The 20,803-nt window shown below is 36.0% G+C and overlaps 1 protein-coding gene across 4 annotated transcripts in view; it reads right to left on the bottom strand.

Annotated features, from left to right (window-relative positions):
- Nucleotides 1-265: 265 nt before the first annotated feature.
- TEX15 (testis expressed 15, meiosis and synapsis associated) overlaps nucleotides 266-20,803 on the bottom strand; it is an 87,067-nt gene continuing 66,529 nt past the window's right edge. For all 4 annotated transcript variants that reach the window (XM_057537480.1, XM_057537478.1, XM_057537479.1 and 1 more), the window contains 4 exons: nucleotides 11,109-18,484; nucleotides 9,213-9,271; nucleotides 5,177-5,503; nucleotides 266-2,805 (listed from right to left, as the gene is read on the bottom strand). In XM_057537480.1, coding sequence (XP_057393463.1) covers nucleotides 5,179-5,503; nucleotides 9,213-9,271; nucleotides 11,109-18,484 — 7,760 coding nt within the window. In that variant the 3' untranslated portion in view covers nucleotides 266-2,805; nucleotides 5,177-5,178. The remainder of the gene's footprint in view (nucleotides 2,806-5,176; nucleotides 5,504-9,212; nucleotides 9,272-11,108; nucleotides 18,485-20,803) is intronic.

The raw sequence follows: 20,803 nt of genomic DNA, 5'->3' as shown, positions 1-20,803 counted from the left end.
ACGTATAAACAAAAGATTATCCGTATATTATTTGCTCATTAGTCAAGAAACACAAAAGGAGAAAAAAAAACCCTGAAACTAGAAGGACTAGAAGGAATTCAGCTTATTCAGATAATTCTTCAAGTTCCAAAACAATAATATTTACAGACAAGCAGGTATTTTTAAAAATAACGTTCACTCAAATTTTAATTTGTTTTTTTTTTTATTTTTAGAACCAAGACACATACTTGAGGGGAAAAAACACTCCATTTTCCCACGCTCCGTTTCAAAGTGCAGATTTTAAAATGTAACTAAATATTTACAAGGCTTTTTTTTCATTATCTTTCTTTCAAGAAAATAAAACTCACGAAATAAAAACATCACAAAGACAATATCAACAGAATCTGCAAGTTGTTTAAAGAAAGCATCCTTAGTTAGAATATTTAACTTTCGGTTTACCTAATAGAAACATTGTTAATACTAAACCTGTAACATCTTTCCATAACCAAACATAAAACAAACGGCTGAGGCAAAGTCATTCTTTGAATAACAGTTGATATTACTGCTTTAATACCTGTTCAGGAGTTCTGATTTTTACAGAATATTTCCAAATAAAACAACTATCTGTACAAAAAAATGTTATTTTGATATTGCTTTAATTCTGTAGTATTTTTTCTAATTCCTGTTTTGTTCAGTTGCAGTTCTTTGCTTGACTTTCCCCTTTTAAGATCTGTTTGTTAGAGAAGAACCCTAAAGTACTCTGGACTCCATCCTATTTGGTTAATGTGATTAATGAGGCTTATCCTGGGGGATCTTAGTGTTTTTCTAAATTGAAAAATTAGCTACTCTATAATAAATGCGGCTGAATCACACTCTTTGGATGCCTGTACTAGATAACATAAAAAGTTTGCTAACACAAAAAGGCTGCGAAAACACTGAAGCTTTGCTACCTAGCTGTTTAGATTTAGCCAATGCAAATCTCTTATCACATTTTAGGGCCCACTAGCACTTGAGAATCTATCCAGTTGTGAGGGATCTTTCTGACTTGGATCTTACAGAAACCAGGAATGGCTGCTGGTGGGCAGAGAGGTTGCTGAAGACCACGGTTACACACTACAGCCCTGTTGTTTAATGATGATTATTACTGACACTTCTTACTTTCGTGGAATGTTTTTTTTTTTTTTTTAAAGAAATTCACGTTCTTTTATTTATTTATTTATGACTGTGTTGAGTCTTCGTTTCTGTGCGAGGGCTTTCTCCAGTTGAGGCAAGTGGGGACCACTCTTCATCGCAGTGCGCGGGCCTCTCACCATCGCGGCCTCTCTTGTTGCGGAGCACAGGCTCCAGACGCACAGGCTCAGTAATTGTGGCTCACGGGCCCAGTTGCTCCGTGGCATGTGGGATCTTCCCAGACCAGGGCTCGAACCCGTGTCCCCTGCATTGGCAGGCAGATTCTCAACCACTGCGCCACCAGGGAAGCCCTCGTGGAATGTTGAAAAGGAAAAAAAAAAATCTATGATCACAGCATTAAAAAACTTGTATTTGTGCTGCATTATTATTATTCTTTTTTTTAAATTTTAATTTATTATTTATTTATTTATCTATTCATGGCTGTGTTGGGTCTTCATTTCTGTGCAAGGGCTTTCTCTAGTTGCGGCAAGTGGGGGCCACGCTTCATTGCGGTGCGCGGGCTTCTCACCATCGCGGCCTCTCTTGTTGCGGAGCACAGGCTCCAGACGCGCAGGCTCAGCAATTGTAGCTCACAGGCCCAGCCGCTCCGCGGCATGTGGGATCTCCCCAGACCAGGGCTCGAACCCGCATCCCCTGCATTGGCAGGCAGATTCTCAACCACTGCACCACCAGGGAAGCCCTGCATTATTTAAATTACTGAGATACAACTAAACTAATGGCATAAGCTAAAGACATTATTCCCTATTATTTGCTATAAAATCACTAAAAGAACCGTTTAAATTGTAAAATACAAATATAAAAGAAATAATCTTGTGGAAAGGGCCCTTATGGAAAAAGGTGTTAAAAGTGCTTTAATTTCAATATAATGATCTGAAACTGCTTCAAACATAAATATTTTAAAAATCTCTACTCAAGGACAAACACTGAAAATATGTAAACCTAGTTCTCTATTAAAATATATTTTGCAAGTAAAAATTAGAAAATATTGAAGTTAAAGGAATTTGTCACATTAGACACAGAACGGTAAATTACATAAAGTGTCAGGAATTATAAAATTATTGGTTTAATGATCAATCTAAGTAAAAAAAAAATCCTACTTTAATCTAAGTCAAATGGCACAACACTACCATAAACAATGAATCAAAAAATATCAGAGACAAAAATCTTGTTTTGAAGATTTTACTACTATTGCTTACCCTTAATCATATTAAATGTTACATTTACTCTCCTTATTCCATTAGAATAATCCCAAAGAAAATCTTTATATAACTTTAATAGCTGTGATAGCAACATTTCAAAAAATAAATTTCACAGTATTGTGAATAAATTTTCACAGTATGTTTTTGAAGGCTAGGTAGGTACTGAAAAATAGCCTAGTACAGAGTCGCTAAAATAATCGCATGGAAATTATTTTGGTATTTTAGATGTCAGAAATTGATTTCCTATTGCATTATATGATACACTTTTGCATCTAAACATTTTATCAAGGGCTATAAGGTTTATAATTTACCACATTTACATTTATTTTTAAATGTTAAAATAAAAAAATACTTGGAAAAACTTGTAAACCTCTTTTCAGTAGACAAAAGAACTATCTTCAATGTCCTGGCTGAAAGGGTTCTTGATACCATGGAACTGGAAGAAAACAAAAAGCACAAAGATTTGAGATGACTTAATGAAGCAGACGGATGGTACGTAATAGGATAGTGGAAAGAACCCAGTTAAGTTAGAGCCAAAGAGATCAGAGTTCAAACTGTACATCTGCTCTTTACTAGCCATGGGATCCCAAGAAACTTAATAGTATTGCAGTATTTAAGGCTCTCCAAAGAGTAGTTTCCTCATCTGTAAAAGAGCAATCACATCCCTGCATCTCATCTCTCTCACGTATCTTGTGAGAATTAAACGGAATAAAGGATGTAATGTGGCCCGCACACAGGGCTCTCTCAGCCCTTCCTTTAGTTCCATTATGGTGCTGAATACAAGTATCATGAGCACAACAGCAGGAAGTGGGTCACAGGGATTTTCACGTCTTCAGAAGGATGTAGTTCGTTGTAATACAACCAAAGAAATAACAATTAAAATTTTTGAGAATCAAAGCTGGATTTGATTCCAGATAGCTTTCTTAGCATCACAAACAGCTTAATTATTAAGAACACAAGAAAGCTCAAACTATGAGACCTTCATGAAACAATTTCATTCAAGATTTCCTATTTCAAAAATTAAAATGTCTTTAATTTGTAGGTTTGCCACATCTACTATGCTTGGTGTGTTTATCATTACAGCAGCTACAGCAATTTATTAATCAAAAAGGAAAAAGCAGTCATATACCCTGCCCCCGCTTTCTCTCCTCCTTTATAGTTTTTCTTCAGGCTATGATTTAGCTGAAAATTTTCCAGTCCTGTTTAAACTCATTTAGTGGGGCAGGGAGGGAAGGAAAGGATACATAGATAATTACACCACCACAAAATACTCATATGTGAGAAATGCACACAAAAATACTGTGGAAGTAGAAGAGGCATTCTCACGTGAGAGAACAGTAAGAAGTTCAATGTGGCTTGAATACAGAGGTGGAAGTGGTGGGAAATGAGCCTGTCTATGCAGGGCTGTCAAGGGCCCTGTGTTCCAAGCAAAAGTATTTGAATTTTATCCCATAGGTTATAGGGCACCAGTGGCAACTCCAATGTAGAGATGCTGCTGTCAATAGGTTTCTTAATTAGATATAGAACTATACTAACAGCCTGCTTCTTGTCCAATTCAGACTAAGGAATTAATTAATTCAATTAATTTTTTCTACTTATTAGTTTGTAAGATAACCCAGGACTGAGAAAGAACTTTTTAAAAAATACAATTCAGCACATTTATTGAACTCTCTAAATATTTTAATGAATACAAAACCTTGTTGGTTTTAATAGGTTTTCTTCCTTCTTTTATACTGCAGTTAGCACCAAGTTGAGGCAAAAAGCCAAATCAAAGCTTTAAAAATATTTTTTGGCTGAAATTGCATGTGGTATTTTTCACCTTATATATCTACAGACACACACAACCTACAAAACTGATTTTCCTTGAGAAACAACTTTTCAATTTAAAGAAATTCCTTGCATTTCTCTGTTTAAGACATTAAGAGATGATTAAATTTATACGCAGTACATTTTACCTCTGATGGTAGACTATTTGGGTGCTAATGTAGTTTTTGCAGAATTATTAATAACTGTTTTAAAATTTTGCTTTAACTATGGTAAATATACATGTCAATTAAATTAAAAATTATATTCTAATCATGATATTCTATAAACAGAATTGTTTCAGAGAAAAAATTTCAAGTCCCCGTGGCAAACTACCAAGTTGTTCTACTAACACATTTCAATTAACTCCATTCACTTATGCCAAGATACTATATTAAAATACTGTTATTAGATACTAAATTATCTGATTGAAGTTCCTTTTTTCCACATATTTACTCTATTTTTTTCCTTCATTTATCGAAAAATGTATGTTCACAATAGGAAATCTAGAAAATAATGAACAACACTCTCCACAAACTCCAAATTTTATCACTCACAGGGAGACAAGTTAAAATGTTAGTGTACTAAAAAAAAAAAAAAAAAAAAAAAAAAAAGTTAGTGTACTTTATTTCCGTATCTCTATGCATTTCTTTATTTACGTAAGTAAATTTATACAATATAGTTTTAAAAATTGTCATTAAAAACTTTTATAAACCCTTCAATGGTTGCATATTTCAATAACTATAATTCACTTAACTATTATTCCTTGAAGTTGGGTTTTATTGAAGGACATGTTTAGTGATATTACCAATTCTTTTTTTTCTCAGTCTTTGACAACTAGTTTTCCACTGACAATGTAATTCAACTCTGCCTGATTTTAAACAATTCTACAAGTCTACACAGAAAAATGTGCCATCTATCACCACTTGTTGTAAATTCCACTAACATAAATGTACAAAGATAAAAGTGAAAACTCTACGAAGTACTAAACTTGTGAAACTCACCGTTAAGTCCAAGGAACTTCTGGAAGCACACCCAAATCAGGAGAGCAAGGGTATGCAGCGACCGGTTGATGGGAAACATACTGTGAAAAAATTGGCTGCTGAAAATTGTAAACAGGCATTTGAGATGGAAAATGTCCACTCACTGGCACAAAGTCATTTGCTTGTCGTTCCCCAGCAAAGTAACCAAAATATTGAGAGTACAACAGATTAGAATGTGTATTTTGAACAGTACTTGTAACTGCAGTCAACGTTCCGAAAGGAGGTGGCTGTACTTCATAGGATGTTATTCCCTGGTATGTCTGGGTAATGGAACTCCCATTGCTGCTGCTGTAACGATAAACACACCAAGCAAAGTAAGGATATGAAGTTCCAAATGACTGCTCAGAAGAATTATATACTGGGGCACATGCAGACTGTGGAATTTCATTCCAATATGTGGCAGCATTCTGAGTTAAAGCTTTTGAATTCTATTGTTCAGAAAAAGAGTATTCTACTGTTTGATTCACATTAAGGGTCATGTTCTCAGATGCTTCAACAGGTGTAGTATTGGAACTCAATGTACCCTTCCTATATTTTTCTTTTGACTCAGTTTTTGCAGGTTGTGTTTTATTTGCAGAACAGGAATTTTGTTCTGGATACGTATGGGTTCTGGAGAACTGGTGCATGCAGAATTTTTAATGGATGAATTTAATATTTCATTATCTTGAGGTTCAAAGTCAGTGTCATTCATTTCTAAATTGGCATCGATATTCCTCACAAAATAGAAAATAGGCTTTGAGAGCACTAATGCATTAGGCAGAAGAGAAGCATCAGTTTCTGGTTTTATGTCTGAGGGACAAGATTTCTCTGCAGGATCTGAGGAATTCTTAAGAAATTTCTGAGAAGGTATCTCCTGGTCTTTTGAAAATGTGCCATCTACGCGTTTTTGGTCAAAAATTGCCAAAGGAGAACAATCTTAGCACTTTTTGTTTCAGCAACACTAAAATTTACATTTCTTTCCTTCATGTTATTTAAGTTTCCCTGTTGTCCACTGAAATCTTCTGAAGTAACAGATGAAATATTAGTTAAATCTATTTTGCCCTTTAACTTTGACATACAAGTGTCTTTTAGGTTCTTTAAAGGTAAAAGTGAGCCAGGTAGTGATCGCTGAATTTCAACTTTTTTTGGAGAGACATGGTTTCTTTTCAGATTGTCAGATGAACTTGGTCCTGTATCATTTTCACTTTCGGGACGAGATCTCACAGTCCTATTAAGTGTAACACACATACAAACAACTTTAAATATAGAGAGTCACAAAATTTCAATATAAATATATATTTGAAAATTTTATTTAGGAAAAGAATTCTTAAGATTCACATTTTCCTCTTTGTATTGGCACTATACAAGAAACATATTTCTCCAGTTTTCCTCCCTTGGTTTGAATTTAGATACTTTTCTTGCTGAAGGTGATATATTCCACATTTCAAATATATTTCCAATACATCTGAAAATACAGAGTGCTGCCAATATTCTAATAAATTATTTTATGCTTTGGACACTACCTGATTTCAATTTTTTTGCAGTAGTTTCTAATTCATATACCTCCAACCTATTGACAATCTTCTTTACTTGCAAATGGCCATATATAGCTGGTGAAACCACTAGCTGTGACCCCTACCCCCAAAAGACTATCTTGTCACAAAGTACTGAGATATTTTGTCTGTTCAAGGTCGAGAATAGGAAAAGCAGACTTCCAAAATTTCTTGCCAAGGGAATATCCTTGGCATTCCTATCTAAATTTAGACAGTCTCAATCAGGGTGAAGGAAGCATTCATTATTGAAGGTCTAGAGCCAGACAGTCAATACAAGTCTCCAGGGCAATTATAATTTTTGGTGTCTCATCAAATTCTTCGAATTAAAAGTGGAAAAGAACATGTTGAAAGAAGAAAGTTACCATTCCTCCACAGTCGAGAAAAATTAATCTTTGGCCTGGAATTTGCATATCCCACTCATGAAACTAAAAGCCCCTATTTTACTTAATCCAGCCTCCTTAAAAGGCACTTAAATGACAACCTACATCATCATCCAACCCAATATAATACTCTGACAGTTTCCAGAAAGGACAATTTTGACTCTATCACATTTCCAATGATGTTTCAGTGATGTCTCAACCTTATAGATTGACAGCTGCCTGTATGATCTGTCCTTTTACCCACTCTCTTAGAGGATGTTCTTCCATGACCATGGCACCTTATATTAACCTTATATTAGAATTCATTTTCCTGCTAAGTGAGGCACAGTTTGATTCTTTGAGCAGCAAATACTACCTATACTTACAAAACTTAGTTTTGTAAACTAAGTAAAACAAATCATCTTAGTTACAAAACTAAGATGATTACAGAACTGGTTTATGTTATGCCTCTGATAGCCTATTCATCCTTATGCCACTACACAATTATTATTATTATTTTTTTTTATAAATTTATTTATTTATTTTTGGCTATGTTGGGTCTTCGTTTCTGTGCGAGGGCTTTCTCCAGTTCCGGCGAGCGGGGGCCACTCTTCATCACGGTGCGTGGGCCTCTCACTGTCGCGGCCCCTCCTGTTGCGGAGCACAGGCTCCAGACACGCAGGCTCAGCAGTTGTGGCTCACGGGCCCAGCCGCTCTGCGGCATGTGGGATCCTCCCAGACCAGGGCTCGAACTCATGTCCCCTGCATTGGCAGGCAGACTCCCAACCACTGCGCCACCAGGGAAGCCCACTACACAATTATTTAAAGAGTCATCTGTGCCAGGAAAAAGATTCTAGAAATGTAGTAAATTAAAGATCATATTTAATTTTTTAAAAAATTAATTATTTATTTTTGGTTGTGTTGGGTCTTCGTTGCTGCGCACGGGCTTTCTCTAGTTGTGGCAAGTGGGGGCTACTCTTCGTTGTGGTGCGCGGGCTTCTCACTGTGGTGGCTTCTCTTGTTGCGGAGCATGGGCTCTAGGCGCACGGGCTTCAGTAGTTGTGGCTCGCAGGCTCTAGAGCGCAGGCTTCGTAGTTGTGGCGCACGGGCTTAGTTGCTCTGTGGCATGTGGAATCTTCCCGGACCAGGGCTTCCCGAACCTGTGTCCCCTGCATTGGCAGGTGGATTCTCAACCACTGTGCCACCAGGGAAGCCCTAAAGATTATATTTAGAGAAGCAAAACCAAATAAGACAGAAATGAGAATGCTTATCTTCTTTTAGTTCATATTATTCATTTTCCTTCATAGGATGGAAAAAAGATGGTAAAAAATGAAGCTTGTCATAAATTGAAAATCTTACAGAGTTGAATGAAACAAGAGATGGTCAACAAGTCCAGTGGTGCCACTTCATGTCAAAATGAGAAAAACATAAATAAGGTAGTGGGTTTTTAATAAAAATAACTAATTCAAAAAGAATTTAAAGAACTAGCCTTTATTCTGAAATCATGTCCTTTCTATATTGTGGTGTTAACACATCCTTTCATGAAACAGTAGTATACTTATAATATGTGAGTGTGTTTGACTAAGCTCCCACTTAGGAATGTAACTTGTCAATTTTTATCTTGTTAGCCAGTCTTGAAATTTGACAGGTCTATAAAATCCACAAGTTTAAAAAAATCTAATCACTTGCCCCATTCTACACCCTTTTTAGTAATAAGCCAGTCACTAAGCCCCATCAATTCATTAAATAATGTCTGTCAAATATGACTTTCACCTTCTTATTCTGTAAAGCGTCACTCTTTTCTAAGCCCTGGCTGACTTACTACTTTTAACTATACTTAGAATCTCCTTACCCTTTAAATCACTGTGAAAACGCATTTCACAGGATATTACCTTTCAATCCTTACAGAATGAAATTCAAACTCCTTAGGCCTTACCTAAAACACTGCATAATCTGAACCTTCTTCTCCCTCCTTAGTTAACTCTTCTCCCCTAAGTTACATATATAACCCAACAGAGGAAATAAATAAAGGTTTTAGTCTTGTTCCTTAATATGTGCTCAATTTTGTTTAGTTTTTCTTCAGACAGGGCTGATGGCAACTCCTACCTTGGATGCTTGAATGTTGCCTTTTCTCTGTTGATCTTCGTGACATCTTTCATTCTAACCTATGTTTAAAAAATACAGAGAAAACCTACATTGTTGATCGTTTAAAGTATAATATTTACTATTTTACTTTTCAGACATTAGCAATTGCTTGTTCTGTCATCATCTAAAATGCACTGTCTGAAACTATATTCATTAATGATCCTCTCCTTCAAAACTCAGTGACTCTGCTGGACTTCCCATATTTCATAAATGTTTGGAGAAACTTTTTAAAAAAGCAATCTGCAACATTCTTTTTACCCACATTTTACAACACGTCTATTTATGACTGCTTCCTATCTTATGCCCTTTTTAATCAACCAGTCACTCAGCGCCACTGTTAAGTAATGTCTGTCAAGTATGGATTTTCCTTTCCTATTCTGTAAAACAGCACCTTTTTCTAAGACCCAGATGACTTACTACTTCTAACTATACTCAAAATCTCTGCTCTTTAAAATCACTGAAAAAACACAGTTTACAGGACACTACCCTTCAATACGTACAGAACGAAGTTCACACTCTTCAGGTCTATATTTAGAACATTCTGTTATCTGAAACAATATGCTTCTCCATCTTTAGCTTACTTCTGTCCACTAAGTTAAAATGTTTGTTCCAGACTTAATTTTAAACTCATTTCTCAAATAATGTCAATAAGCATTGTGTCTTTGGTCACATTACTTTCCATAGCTTGGATACCCTCTTCATTTTTTTACGTTCATCTGATAACATTTTTTCCTTTAAGGCAAAGCTTTGATCTGTGTCTTTCTACGAAATCAATGAATAAATCTCTATTTTAAAAAAATTTTGCTTTTCTTCTCTACACTTACAACACCTTTTTAGTAACACCCTCATTTTACTCTTGATGTGGAGTACACAACTTGTGTTGTTCTTGTGTTTTGGAAGTATGTTTATAAACTGGTTGTTAATTAAGCATTTTCCCACAAACACAGTGCAATAAATGATTTGTTTCCTAGTCTCTAGAACTAGAGTTTAACTAACGAATACAATTAGAGTAAGCTGAGAAAGAATCCTACTTTCCATTTTGCGTATAGGTCTCTCTTTCTTCACTTCTGAAATGAGAAATTCTCAAAAAATTTTGAGTAGTCTCCGAGGGTAGAGTAGGGGCAATTATTAATATGGGCTCTGGAGCTAGACTGCCTTGTTTTATATCTAGGCGCTTCTGTTTACTAACTTTGTGACCTTAGGAAAGTTATTTAACCTTTCTATGCCTCAGTTTCTGTACTTTTTAATAAGATAATAACAGTGCCTACATCATAAGCATTCTGTGAAGAATAGAAAGAGTTAGTTTGTACATTCATTAGAACACTTCCAACTATTTAATAAATGCTATATAAAATTTGTTAAATAAAATGTACTTATGCAGGACTAACTCCTTCACAATCATCTATTTTAAAATATCTGTACTATTTCTCTGTGTGGATGATAATGGTCAAGAACACAGACTCCACTGTCAATTTTTAATATCCACAACATTAAGTATAGCCTCATTATATAGAAGCTACTCAATCAATACTTGGTCACTCGCTTAACTCACATTCATAATAGGGACTTTTCATTCACACCCTTCCAAGAAGTGTTTTCTAAATAAAATAATTAATTTGCAAGTTTAAAAGTAGACATTCGCAAGGTTATCTCTCACATATACAAATCATTCATATCATTTTATAGATAATATGGATTGTTTAATCCAATAGTTCAGTTAGTAAATTCATTTTGCAAGGCAGTATTTAAAGCATTCTCAATTTTTACAATTCTGCAAACTACATACTTGTTTGCTTAAAGAGTAGACTTGTTCTCAAAAAGAATACCTACATAGGTTTCGCTTAAAACATTTGTTACCTTTTGTTTTTTACAACTGGAAACGGTAGTATATTCCTCTTGCTCCTGAGGATCTTCACATTTGTCTACAGTGAAAGGCCGTTTTTTAGAGGAATTTGAAACGTTTTTCATTATGCACTCTGAAATTGAGGGCACCTTCACACAAGTACTGGACTTGTTGATATTCTTCCTAGGTTCTACATGAATATTCATTTCTTCCTTTCTCTCCAGGTGGAAAGTCTTCTTTCTGTTATGTCGCATTTGGCACAGGATAAAGGAAATGGTTAATTTAGCATCTTTAGCACATATTATCTTCATATGTTCAATAGTTTTCATGACTTTCGTAATATGGGCCATTTTCCCTAAGTCCTTCCGAGGGACAGCCATTACATTTTTGAGCAGGGTGGAAAACTGATTGTAGTTGTATTCTAACTCTGTCACAGTGCTTCCGTAATTTATGGATGCTATACATGGCACAAAGTCAATGTATGTGGAAACGGAATACTTAGACTTCTTTAGAAGTTTTTTTATTTCTGAAAGTTCTTCAAGTTCTCTTGAGAGCAAATGAAGAGCATAGGAGCAATTAACAGCTTCATTATATTTGTAGATAATATCCAGATCTTTCTTAAGTTCAGAAATAGCAGTCTCTATCACTTTCCAAAGACAATCTGTTGAATCATCTTTAAGAAATGAGAAAGAAGTCATTTTTTCTTGGCACTGAACCAGTTCAGGAAGAAGTGACAAATCAAACCAAAGCATACCTCGAAACCTCTGTTTGTCTAGTTTCTTTGCCATTGAGTTTTTAAGAAAGTGAACTGTTTCTGAGAGCATGACGATTTCAATATAGGTTTCAATGGCCGCAGGTTTTAAAATTACTGCCCCATGGTTGTGGTTTTTCACCATGTCCAAAACATTTTCTTGTGTGATAAAAATATTATCTATGTTATCTTCTTGCAGCAACTGAAAGTATTCTTTTAAAATTTCTAAGTGATCGGTACATCTCAAAGTGAGTTCCTGTAGTTTTTTAAAGTCTGCAAATTCAGCTTGATCCAATATTTCACTAATACAACAGATATCTGGATGTGAAAGCAAAGTACTGTTAAACCTAGAGTTTTCTATGCTAATTGTTGCTTTGTTTACTAGAGCATTTGACTTTCTGGAAGCAATCATAGTATTCTCAAGCCCAGTACTGGAAATGCGTTCACTGCTTAAATCTTTAGACAACGTATCACATATCTTCTGCAACTTAGAAAAAGCATGTTGATTCATTTTGAGTAGTATTTCTTTGCTGTTCTTTCCTGAGTATTTTTTGCAGAAAGACTCTCTCTTTTCTTTCCAAACGAGACTTTTTGCAGCATCAAAAAAGATATGTTCCAGACCATAAAGAGATATTTTAATACTTACTGCCTCATTGCTCTTGATAAAATTAACTTTTGAGGAGATCATTTCTATAATAATCCATAGATGGTCTTGTTTCCCTGGACAGGAATCATTTTGGGGAGAGTCCCCATACATACTGATCAGATTTAATGTACTTTTTCTCAAGGATTCTAGGTCTCCTAAACTATCTCCAAAGTTAACTCCACAGGTAAATGGAACAGAAAGAGAAAAGTCAAAGCAATCAGAACAATGTTTCATTATTGCCTCACACTCATTAATCTGTCGTTTGTATTTTAAGAACGTGTAGTATGAACTGTTTTCCCTTTTGGTTTCTTCAAACACTTCAACCAACTGATCATGATAGTTTTGCAACTCACAGAATGCATGATATTTTAACCTGCCTTGAAAAGCAGGATAGAAACTGGATTGTTGTTGAAACCCACGTGGTCTGCCAAGCAGCTCACTGTACAATGTCTCATCATACCAAAGCAAGCTTCGGAATGTTGGCTCACCTCCTAAGAGCCTTGTTTTGTTTTCAATGAACTGAATAGTTTCCATCATCATTTGGAGTTCTACCAAGGAGTCAACAGCACACGGTTTTAATTTGTGTCTGCAGTTATTCCACAGGTTTTGGTCTACCAACAGGTCTCTTGAAATCAAGATTTGTTTAAATGAACATTCTTGTTTTCTTTCAAAAGCTTCAACAAATAAAGGGAGAATACTTTGACAAACTTTAGTTTCTTCCTGTAGAATCTGCAAAGATGATGCTTCATCTGCCCTCTTCAAAATTTGAGCTATCTTAGCTATAGGAGCCAAATTATTAGTTGAGCAATGTTCTTCTTTTAATTCATTCATGTATGATGTAGGCATCTTCGGAGGAGGAGAGACGCTGGAGGTTTCAGAGTGGGCATGTAGAAGAGGCATATGATTCATTCCTGTAATGCCTGGTTTGGAATTACAGGCTCTTCCTGAGTGCACTGTGGAGTCAGACTGAGAGTCATGACTAACTTTTCCCTCCTCTTTCTCTCTTTTGTTAAGCTGATTAGAAGCAGTGTTACTCAAAGAGACTGCCTCAGTAGCATCTTTAATGCTTAAATGAGAATCAATCAAGTTGTTTTTAACTGTTTTCTCACTTAAGTAGGAGGATTCTTCTAATGTCTTATTCTTTTGATTTTTGTACTCAGTCTTAACACTTGATCCTTCAGTCACGTTTTTGTGAAATGAATCTTTTGCTTTCTCTGCTTGTTTATCTTTCCACATTTTTCTGTCCTGAATGTCTTTCTTTGCAATACATTTTGGGGAAGAAGAACCCTTTATGTTATCTTTTAAGAGCAAAAAACTATCATTGGAAAATAGTTTCTTCATCATATTGTCCGTACTTTCTTCAGTTACTGATGTGAAATCCAACTGAGAATTCTCAATAACATTTGTTCCATTCCCGTCTATGTGGAAGCAATTACTTGAAGAGCAATGTTCTGTCTTTAGCAGCTCCTTTCCAGCACATCCTCGTTGACAGTGTGGTACAATGGTAGACACTGTTGAAGAATCTACAGCAGAAGTGCTCTGTTTATTCAGGTAAGATTGTGAAGATTCTCCCTCACTGTCTGTCACTAGAGTGGCTGATAACAATTGAGGAATACTGTTACACTTTTTGCTTTTTATCAGAGTTAGATTTAATGGGTCCATAAGGAAGTTTTCTGTTATAATGCCTGGTTTGGAGCTCTCATTAGGAGGTGCCCATTTTTCTATAGGAAAATTTACTTCCAGGTTTCTTGTATAACCAGATAAAATAAGGTTATTTGGCTTGTCGATATCAATGTTAAAAACATGCGTCACACTTGATTCTAAGACTGAAATAACTATATCAGTTTTCACCTTTGTGTGGGCTATACAAGTTGCATCATAATTTTTGTCCACGTTAAAATTTACGTTGCTTTCTTTTATGCAAGTTAAAGATACCGAATTCCTTTTACTTATTACTTCATTAGCTTCAGAATTGTTTTCTTTTGTTGTACCCTTAATATTACCATGTGCTGAATGGTTCTTAAGCTTTTCATATTTACTAACGTTAGATAAAAACTCTGCATCGATTTGATTTTCTTTTTTAGTTAGTTTCTCATCTGGGCAGTCTGGGGAAGAGAGACACTCAGTTTTTCTAGAAAAGGGCTGAAGTTCTGATGATCTGGGATTTCTCAAACTGCTAGTGCTATAAGCTGACTGACTTGCACTTTGGGACGTGGAACAGAGGGCTAACTGCGATTCAAGATACTCTCGATCACAATATCCTCTCACGCGAATAGTGGTGGGACTTCTGGAGACACCGGACACATTTTTCTTAGAAAGGCAATTTGTGACTCTCTCTCCACTTGTTTTATAAGACTTGTGGTTTGATACATGAGTTAATGATTTATCAACTTCAAATCCCAAAGCCCTGTTCTTTCCAGGTTTGTTGTATTTTCTTTTTGACAAAAATTGCTTAGTGGAATGATATCTTCTTTCAGACACAGAACTATAACCTTGAAGGTCACAACTTTCCCAGAAATTATTGCATATTACTGCATATGCTTTTGGTAAAGGGCCCTTTCTTTTTTCTCCCACTTTAGCTATAAGCTGCAAAGACGTGTGAACTCTTCTATGAGCTTTTTTTAAGTGAAGAACAGCTCTGTCAAGTTTTCTGGAAAGACATCTGCTTTTGCATAAAGATGCTTCTCTAGTTAGAATATCCAGGACACTCCTAATGTGTTTTTCTGACCGTGAAAAGGTTTCAATTCGTCCTTGGGATAATGAAGAAAAACATTCCGACGAGTCCTGACTGGTTAGCCTCCTCCTCTTCCCACAAATTTCGTGACGTCTTAAATCTTTACGCGGTATATTCTGGTCCCTAAAAGGTGTATGTGGCTTTCTTTTGCTAATTCTTGATTCTGTGTCCTTTTTACTTCTAGCATCATTACAATCGGTTTTTGACTTTGTAAAGGAACGCCTGCTTTCGTTATTTACTGTTGTGACATTAGAAGGTTCAGTAAGCAAAGGTCCCTTGTTTTGCTTTTCAGACACATGATTCACGTGTGTATTATGACTCAAGTCAAAACAAAGTGAGGTTTCAGATTTACTCACTAGTCCTGATCCTTGCCTTACATTACCAAATTCACCTTCAGATGGATGATGTGAATTTTCACCAGAACACTGGGAATGAATTTCAAATCGTGGAACTTCTTCCTCCTCCTCCTTTATTTCTGATGTTATGGTTTCAGTTCTGTATTTGCAGAAATTATCTTTCAATGCAAGGGGTTCAACAGCAGGACTGAATCCTTGCATAAATACATTAGTAATCCTAACTTCTAGATCAGGAAGTAAAATTGGGTTGAAGAGCTCTGCTTTGTTTTTTGCTGTAGAGAAATAAAAACTACTTTCCTCAGAGCAATGCTGATTGCTATTCTCCCTCCTTGTGGTGCTTTTCAAAACTTCTGTCTCCCCATTAGTGCTTCCTAACAGACCTTCCCAATCAATGCGAGACTTCAGAGCCTCATATGAGGCCCCGAAGTCTTCATAGAGTACATTTCCACGGCTATGAGCGTCCTGTTGAAATAGAAAAGCATTGTCACTCCGTTCTGATCCTACTTCAATCTCATTATCCAATTTGACGCTTTGAAGAACTGAGTTGTCACTTACTGACTGATGAAATGAGTTGTGTAATTGATTTTTATCCATATCTGTTTCACAATCAGAAACCCTATATTTTACTAACAAACCAAAATCTGGACTCTCAGAAGAACAAGTTTCTTTAAACTGGTATCTTAGGTGATCTTCGAGATTTGTGCCTAACGCAGGCACTGGAGCATCTGCTATCTGAACTGCAGCATGTGAGGCTATATGCCCTGAAGAACCTGCAATTTTGGGAAATGTTGTGGAAACCAAATGCTCTACAGTCCTTCCAGTATTTTGAATATCTTTTTCTTTTATGGCAGTTACGATATCTTCATTTTCTAATAATGTAGATTCTGTGGACACATATTTTTTTCCCCAAGTCAAATTAAATGTAGTAGAAAATTCTTCAGAACTCAGAATTTCTATGCTATTGCAATCTTTATTCTCCCTCCTTTCATCTACAGTGGTAAAATTTTTGTTTGCATGAAAACTCTGCTTCTCATCTCCATGTATATTCCTTACGTTGTTTTCTGTAGACAAAGCAATGTCTTCCACTTCAGCCTCATTCTGGTTTTCCTTATCATTATCTCTCTGTTCTCTGCAATCAATATTCGGGTGCACATCACTGTTCAACTGTGAATTACAGAACTGAGTGTGATCTTGACCTTTATTGTTAACTTGAGAATTTTCTTTGCAGTCTCTTTCACTGTTCTCTAAGGACACTGGATCATTTCCATTTCTCCTTTTAACACATATATGTTCTCTAGCTATGCTGCAATTTGCATTATGAGCTGTTTTAATGTCATGAGATGAAGTAACAGCCGGCAGTTGTTTGGCCTGGAGAATGTCTTTTGCTTCCTGGAAAGCATCAGTTATAACACTAACACAGTTTTGACCTGGTTTTTCCAATTTCAGTTCCATTAGTTTTTGAGAAATGGTAAAACTTGTATCAATGTTATCTTTGTACTCTAAAGAGTGCTGAGGATGCTTTTGTGGAAGGTTCTCCAGTCTTGGAGTAAGATGATTTTGTATTCCCAATACTAGATGATCTAGCTCATACTTCTCCTCTGTGGTAGATGAGAAAGATTTTGGCTTTTCTAACCCTTGAGTAATTAATATTTGATCACAATTTTCCACCAAATAATGAAGATTCTCATTCTCTTTGTACTCTTGATGCAAAGAAATATAACTATCTACTGGACTGATTTTTGTTTTATTAGTAAAAGAATTATCAACTTCTCTGCATAAATTTTGCTTTTCTTCATGTTTGGAATTGTCTTCTGGCCCAGTGAAGTTTCTCATCTTTCCAATATCTTGAATGTACTCATGTATGCTTTCTTTGCTTTGGAGTGGAAAAAGTGTAGGCATTTGGTGACCAGTCTGATATACAGTTTTAAAATTAGAAGACTGTGATTCTGGAGAGATGTGACTATTACACCCTTTTGTACAAGTATTCACTGATTCGTAAGAGTCATGTGGCTCACTATTTTGTTCAATTAAAAGTGGAATGTTGCTTCTCTGCTGGGATCTCTGAGCTTTTTCTCCACTGTGTTTTTGGGTTTCAACTTCTGAGACTACATTTGGCACACACATTGGGAAGGAAAAATTATCCTGGCTCTTACACTGTTCTGCCATGGTAATTTTATTGGGAGCTGTACAATCATAGGTCTTAGAGCCCATGTTGTGAGCCTGGGTTTGTGAATCATTCAAAGAAATTTTGAAGCAAGGGGCATCCAAGTAATTAGTAAGAACAGTCTGATCACCAGGCATAACTTCAGATGACGAGGCAGGATTAGTTGGCATAGATGATAGGTTTATTTCTGAATTAGCAAAATCTAAACTCTTCTCAAATGGCAAAATCTCATTTAAACCTGTAATAGTATTATGTTTTCCCATGCTTTCTTCTCTCTTCATCAGTCTTGGGTCTTTGATGAGTTTCGAAGTAATAACTGTGCTTGAGCCAATATTGTTATGAAGGGGAAAAGCAGCAGCCAAATCACTTAAAACGTCTTTAAGATGTGTCAAATTTAAGAGGTCACCATTATTAACACTTTCTCTGGTATCACTGGGAATAAATGAAAGACCTGAATCATATGCATGTACTTGAGAAGTGTCTCTACATTCTGCTGAATTGTGCTCCATCTGTCCCCTGTATGCTTCAAGCACAGAAATGTTTTCATTTTGCACATTTCCATAGGAGTTAGAAATATTTGAGTTGTAAGGATTTATCTCTGAATTTAGTGCACTGCATGAACAGTTTTCCTGAACAAATGGATCTATAGGTTTCCCGAAATGCTCAAAGGTGACAGCAGCATCTTTTCCTTTTCCAATTCTTTTGGCCACTGTACAGTTTTTCAGAGACCATGTTCTTTCTGTGGAAATAATAAGAAAATAAGGAAAAACAGGAACAAAAAGTGTTTCTTCAGGCAACTCTATTAATGCAAGTAAACTATGTCATGAGCGGTTTTAACTGAAAGTCCATCAAATAACCTAATGACGATTAAAGTATGTTCTCAGCAGAAAAAGCAAGAAGAGAAGAGGATGAGTAACCGACCAATAAAGTATAAATGACGTAGCATGAAATTCTGCCCTATAGACCCATTATAAGTATTTGCCATAAAAAATTTGAATTTTGACAAATACTAAGAAATAGAAAAATTAAATAGGAATAAAACCATGTTGCTCACAGACTAGGGATTTCTTATATTAATTTCCTATATGCAGATATTTAATAATAGAATCTATATATTATTAGGTAAAATTGTCTCCCTCCAACTACTGTTACCTTGCTTCTTTTTTTTTTTTTTTAATTATATATTTATTTATTTATTTATGGCCGCATTGGGTCTTCATTCATTGCTGCATGCGGGCTTTCTCTAGTTGCGGCGAGCGGGGGCTATTCTTCATTGTGGTGCATGGGCCTCTCATTGTGGTGGCTTCTCTTGTTGTGAAGCACAGTCTCTAGGTGTGCGGGCTTCAGTAGTTGTGGCACGTGGGCTTCAGTAGTTGTGGCTTGTGGGCTCTAGAGCGCAGGCTCAGTAGTTGTGGCGCACGGGCTTAGTTGCTCCGCAGCATGTGGGATCTTCCCAGACCAGGGCTCGAACCCGCGTCCCCTGTATTGGCAGGCGGATTCTTAACCACTGTGCCACCAGGGAAGTTCCTACCTTGCTTCTTTTCCCTCTACCACAGGAGAACAAAAATGGAAAGGAAAGAGGAATAAGGTAAAGAAACGGCGGGGGAAAGATCAAAAAGGGTGCACAAAATCCTTTCCAGGAGCCAAAGCAAACCACTACCCCTGCTCCATTATGAAATAAATATTCTGGCAAATAACAAATATAAATAAAAACCTGGAAAATAGAAGCAAATTTTCTTTTTATAATTTATAGAGATTTATTCCTAAAATTTCATAAAGCACTTCATGTAATAACAAAGGAACATATAAAAACACATATTTAGCAAGTAAAATGTTCACAAAGCATTCATAGCTAAGTAATACCATGAAAATACCATTGTTAAAACATATTAATGAGAGGTTGCTCATGAACAATATATGAAGTTATAATCATATCACTGGGAACGTACCATGAAGTTCTTTTTCACAGAATGTTAAAAAATAGCTCTGTTGAAGATTTCTAAATTATATAACTATTGTGATTATCCTTTTAATTACAGTAAGTTATAGTGGAAATATGTTCGAAAATAGAGATGTGGGACTTCCCTGGTGGTGCAGTGGTTGGGAATCTGCCTGCCAATGCAGGGGACACGGGTTCGAGCCCTGGTCCGGGAAGATCCCACATGCCACAGAGCAACTAAGCCCATGTGCCACAACTACTGAGCCTGCACTCTAGAGCCTGGGAGCCACAACTACTGAGCCACGTGCCACAACTACTGAAGCCTGCGTGCCTAGAGCCTGTGCTCCGCAACAAGTGAAGCCACCGCAGTGAGAAGCCCATGCATCGCAACGAAGAGTAGCCCCCGCTCGCCTCAACTAGAGAAAGCCCGCGCGCAGCAACGAAGACCCAAGGCAGCCAAAAATAGACAAATAAAAAATAAAATTAAAAAATAAAAAAGAAAATATAGAGATGTAGTGCTTAAGCTGGAGTGGACAGAAAAAAACGGAAGGTGGATCCCTATACCTCCTTATACTGAAATAAAACAAAATTCATTAAAAAATAAAGCCATAAAAATACTGGAAGAAAACATGGAGGGATAGTTTTATAATCCTGGGGGTAGGAAAGCACTTTTTAAGCATGGATGGAAGCCAGAAAACCAAAAATGAAAAATGATGTCAATTACATACAAATTAAATATTTTAATAGGTCAAACCCATGATAAAACTTAGAAAAATAAACTGGTAAAAAGAATATTCTGAATGAGACAAACTTAGTACATAATTACACATATATTGGAATACATAAAGAATATACAGATATCTTCAAAAGATTAATAAAAAGACTATGCAATAGATAGTTGGGCAAAGTACTTAAACAAGAAAATCACAGGTTAAGTAAAAATTGTCAACAAACACAAAAAGATGTCCAACCCCACTAAATACACAAGAAGATTCATATTAAAAAACCTTTTAGATGGCAAAGATTCTGAAGGATAAGTAATTACCCTTTTCAAGATAAAAACACTCAACAAACTAGGAATAGAAGGGAACTTCCTCAACAGGGTAAAGGACATAAAAA

The sequence above is a fragment of the Balaenoptera acutorostrata genome, chromosome 21 (assembly GCF_949987535.1).
Source record: "Balaenoptera acutorostrata chromosome 21, mBalAcu1.1, whole genome shotgun sequence".
NCBI lineage: Eukaryota > Metazoa > Chordata > Mammalia > Artiodactyla > Balaenopteridae > Balaenoptera > Balaenoptera acutorostrata.
This window is presented reverse-complemented; position numbering and strand designations above follow the sequence as displayed.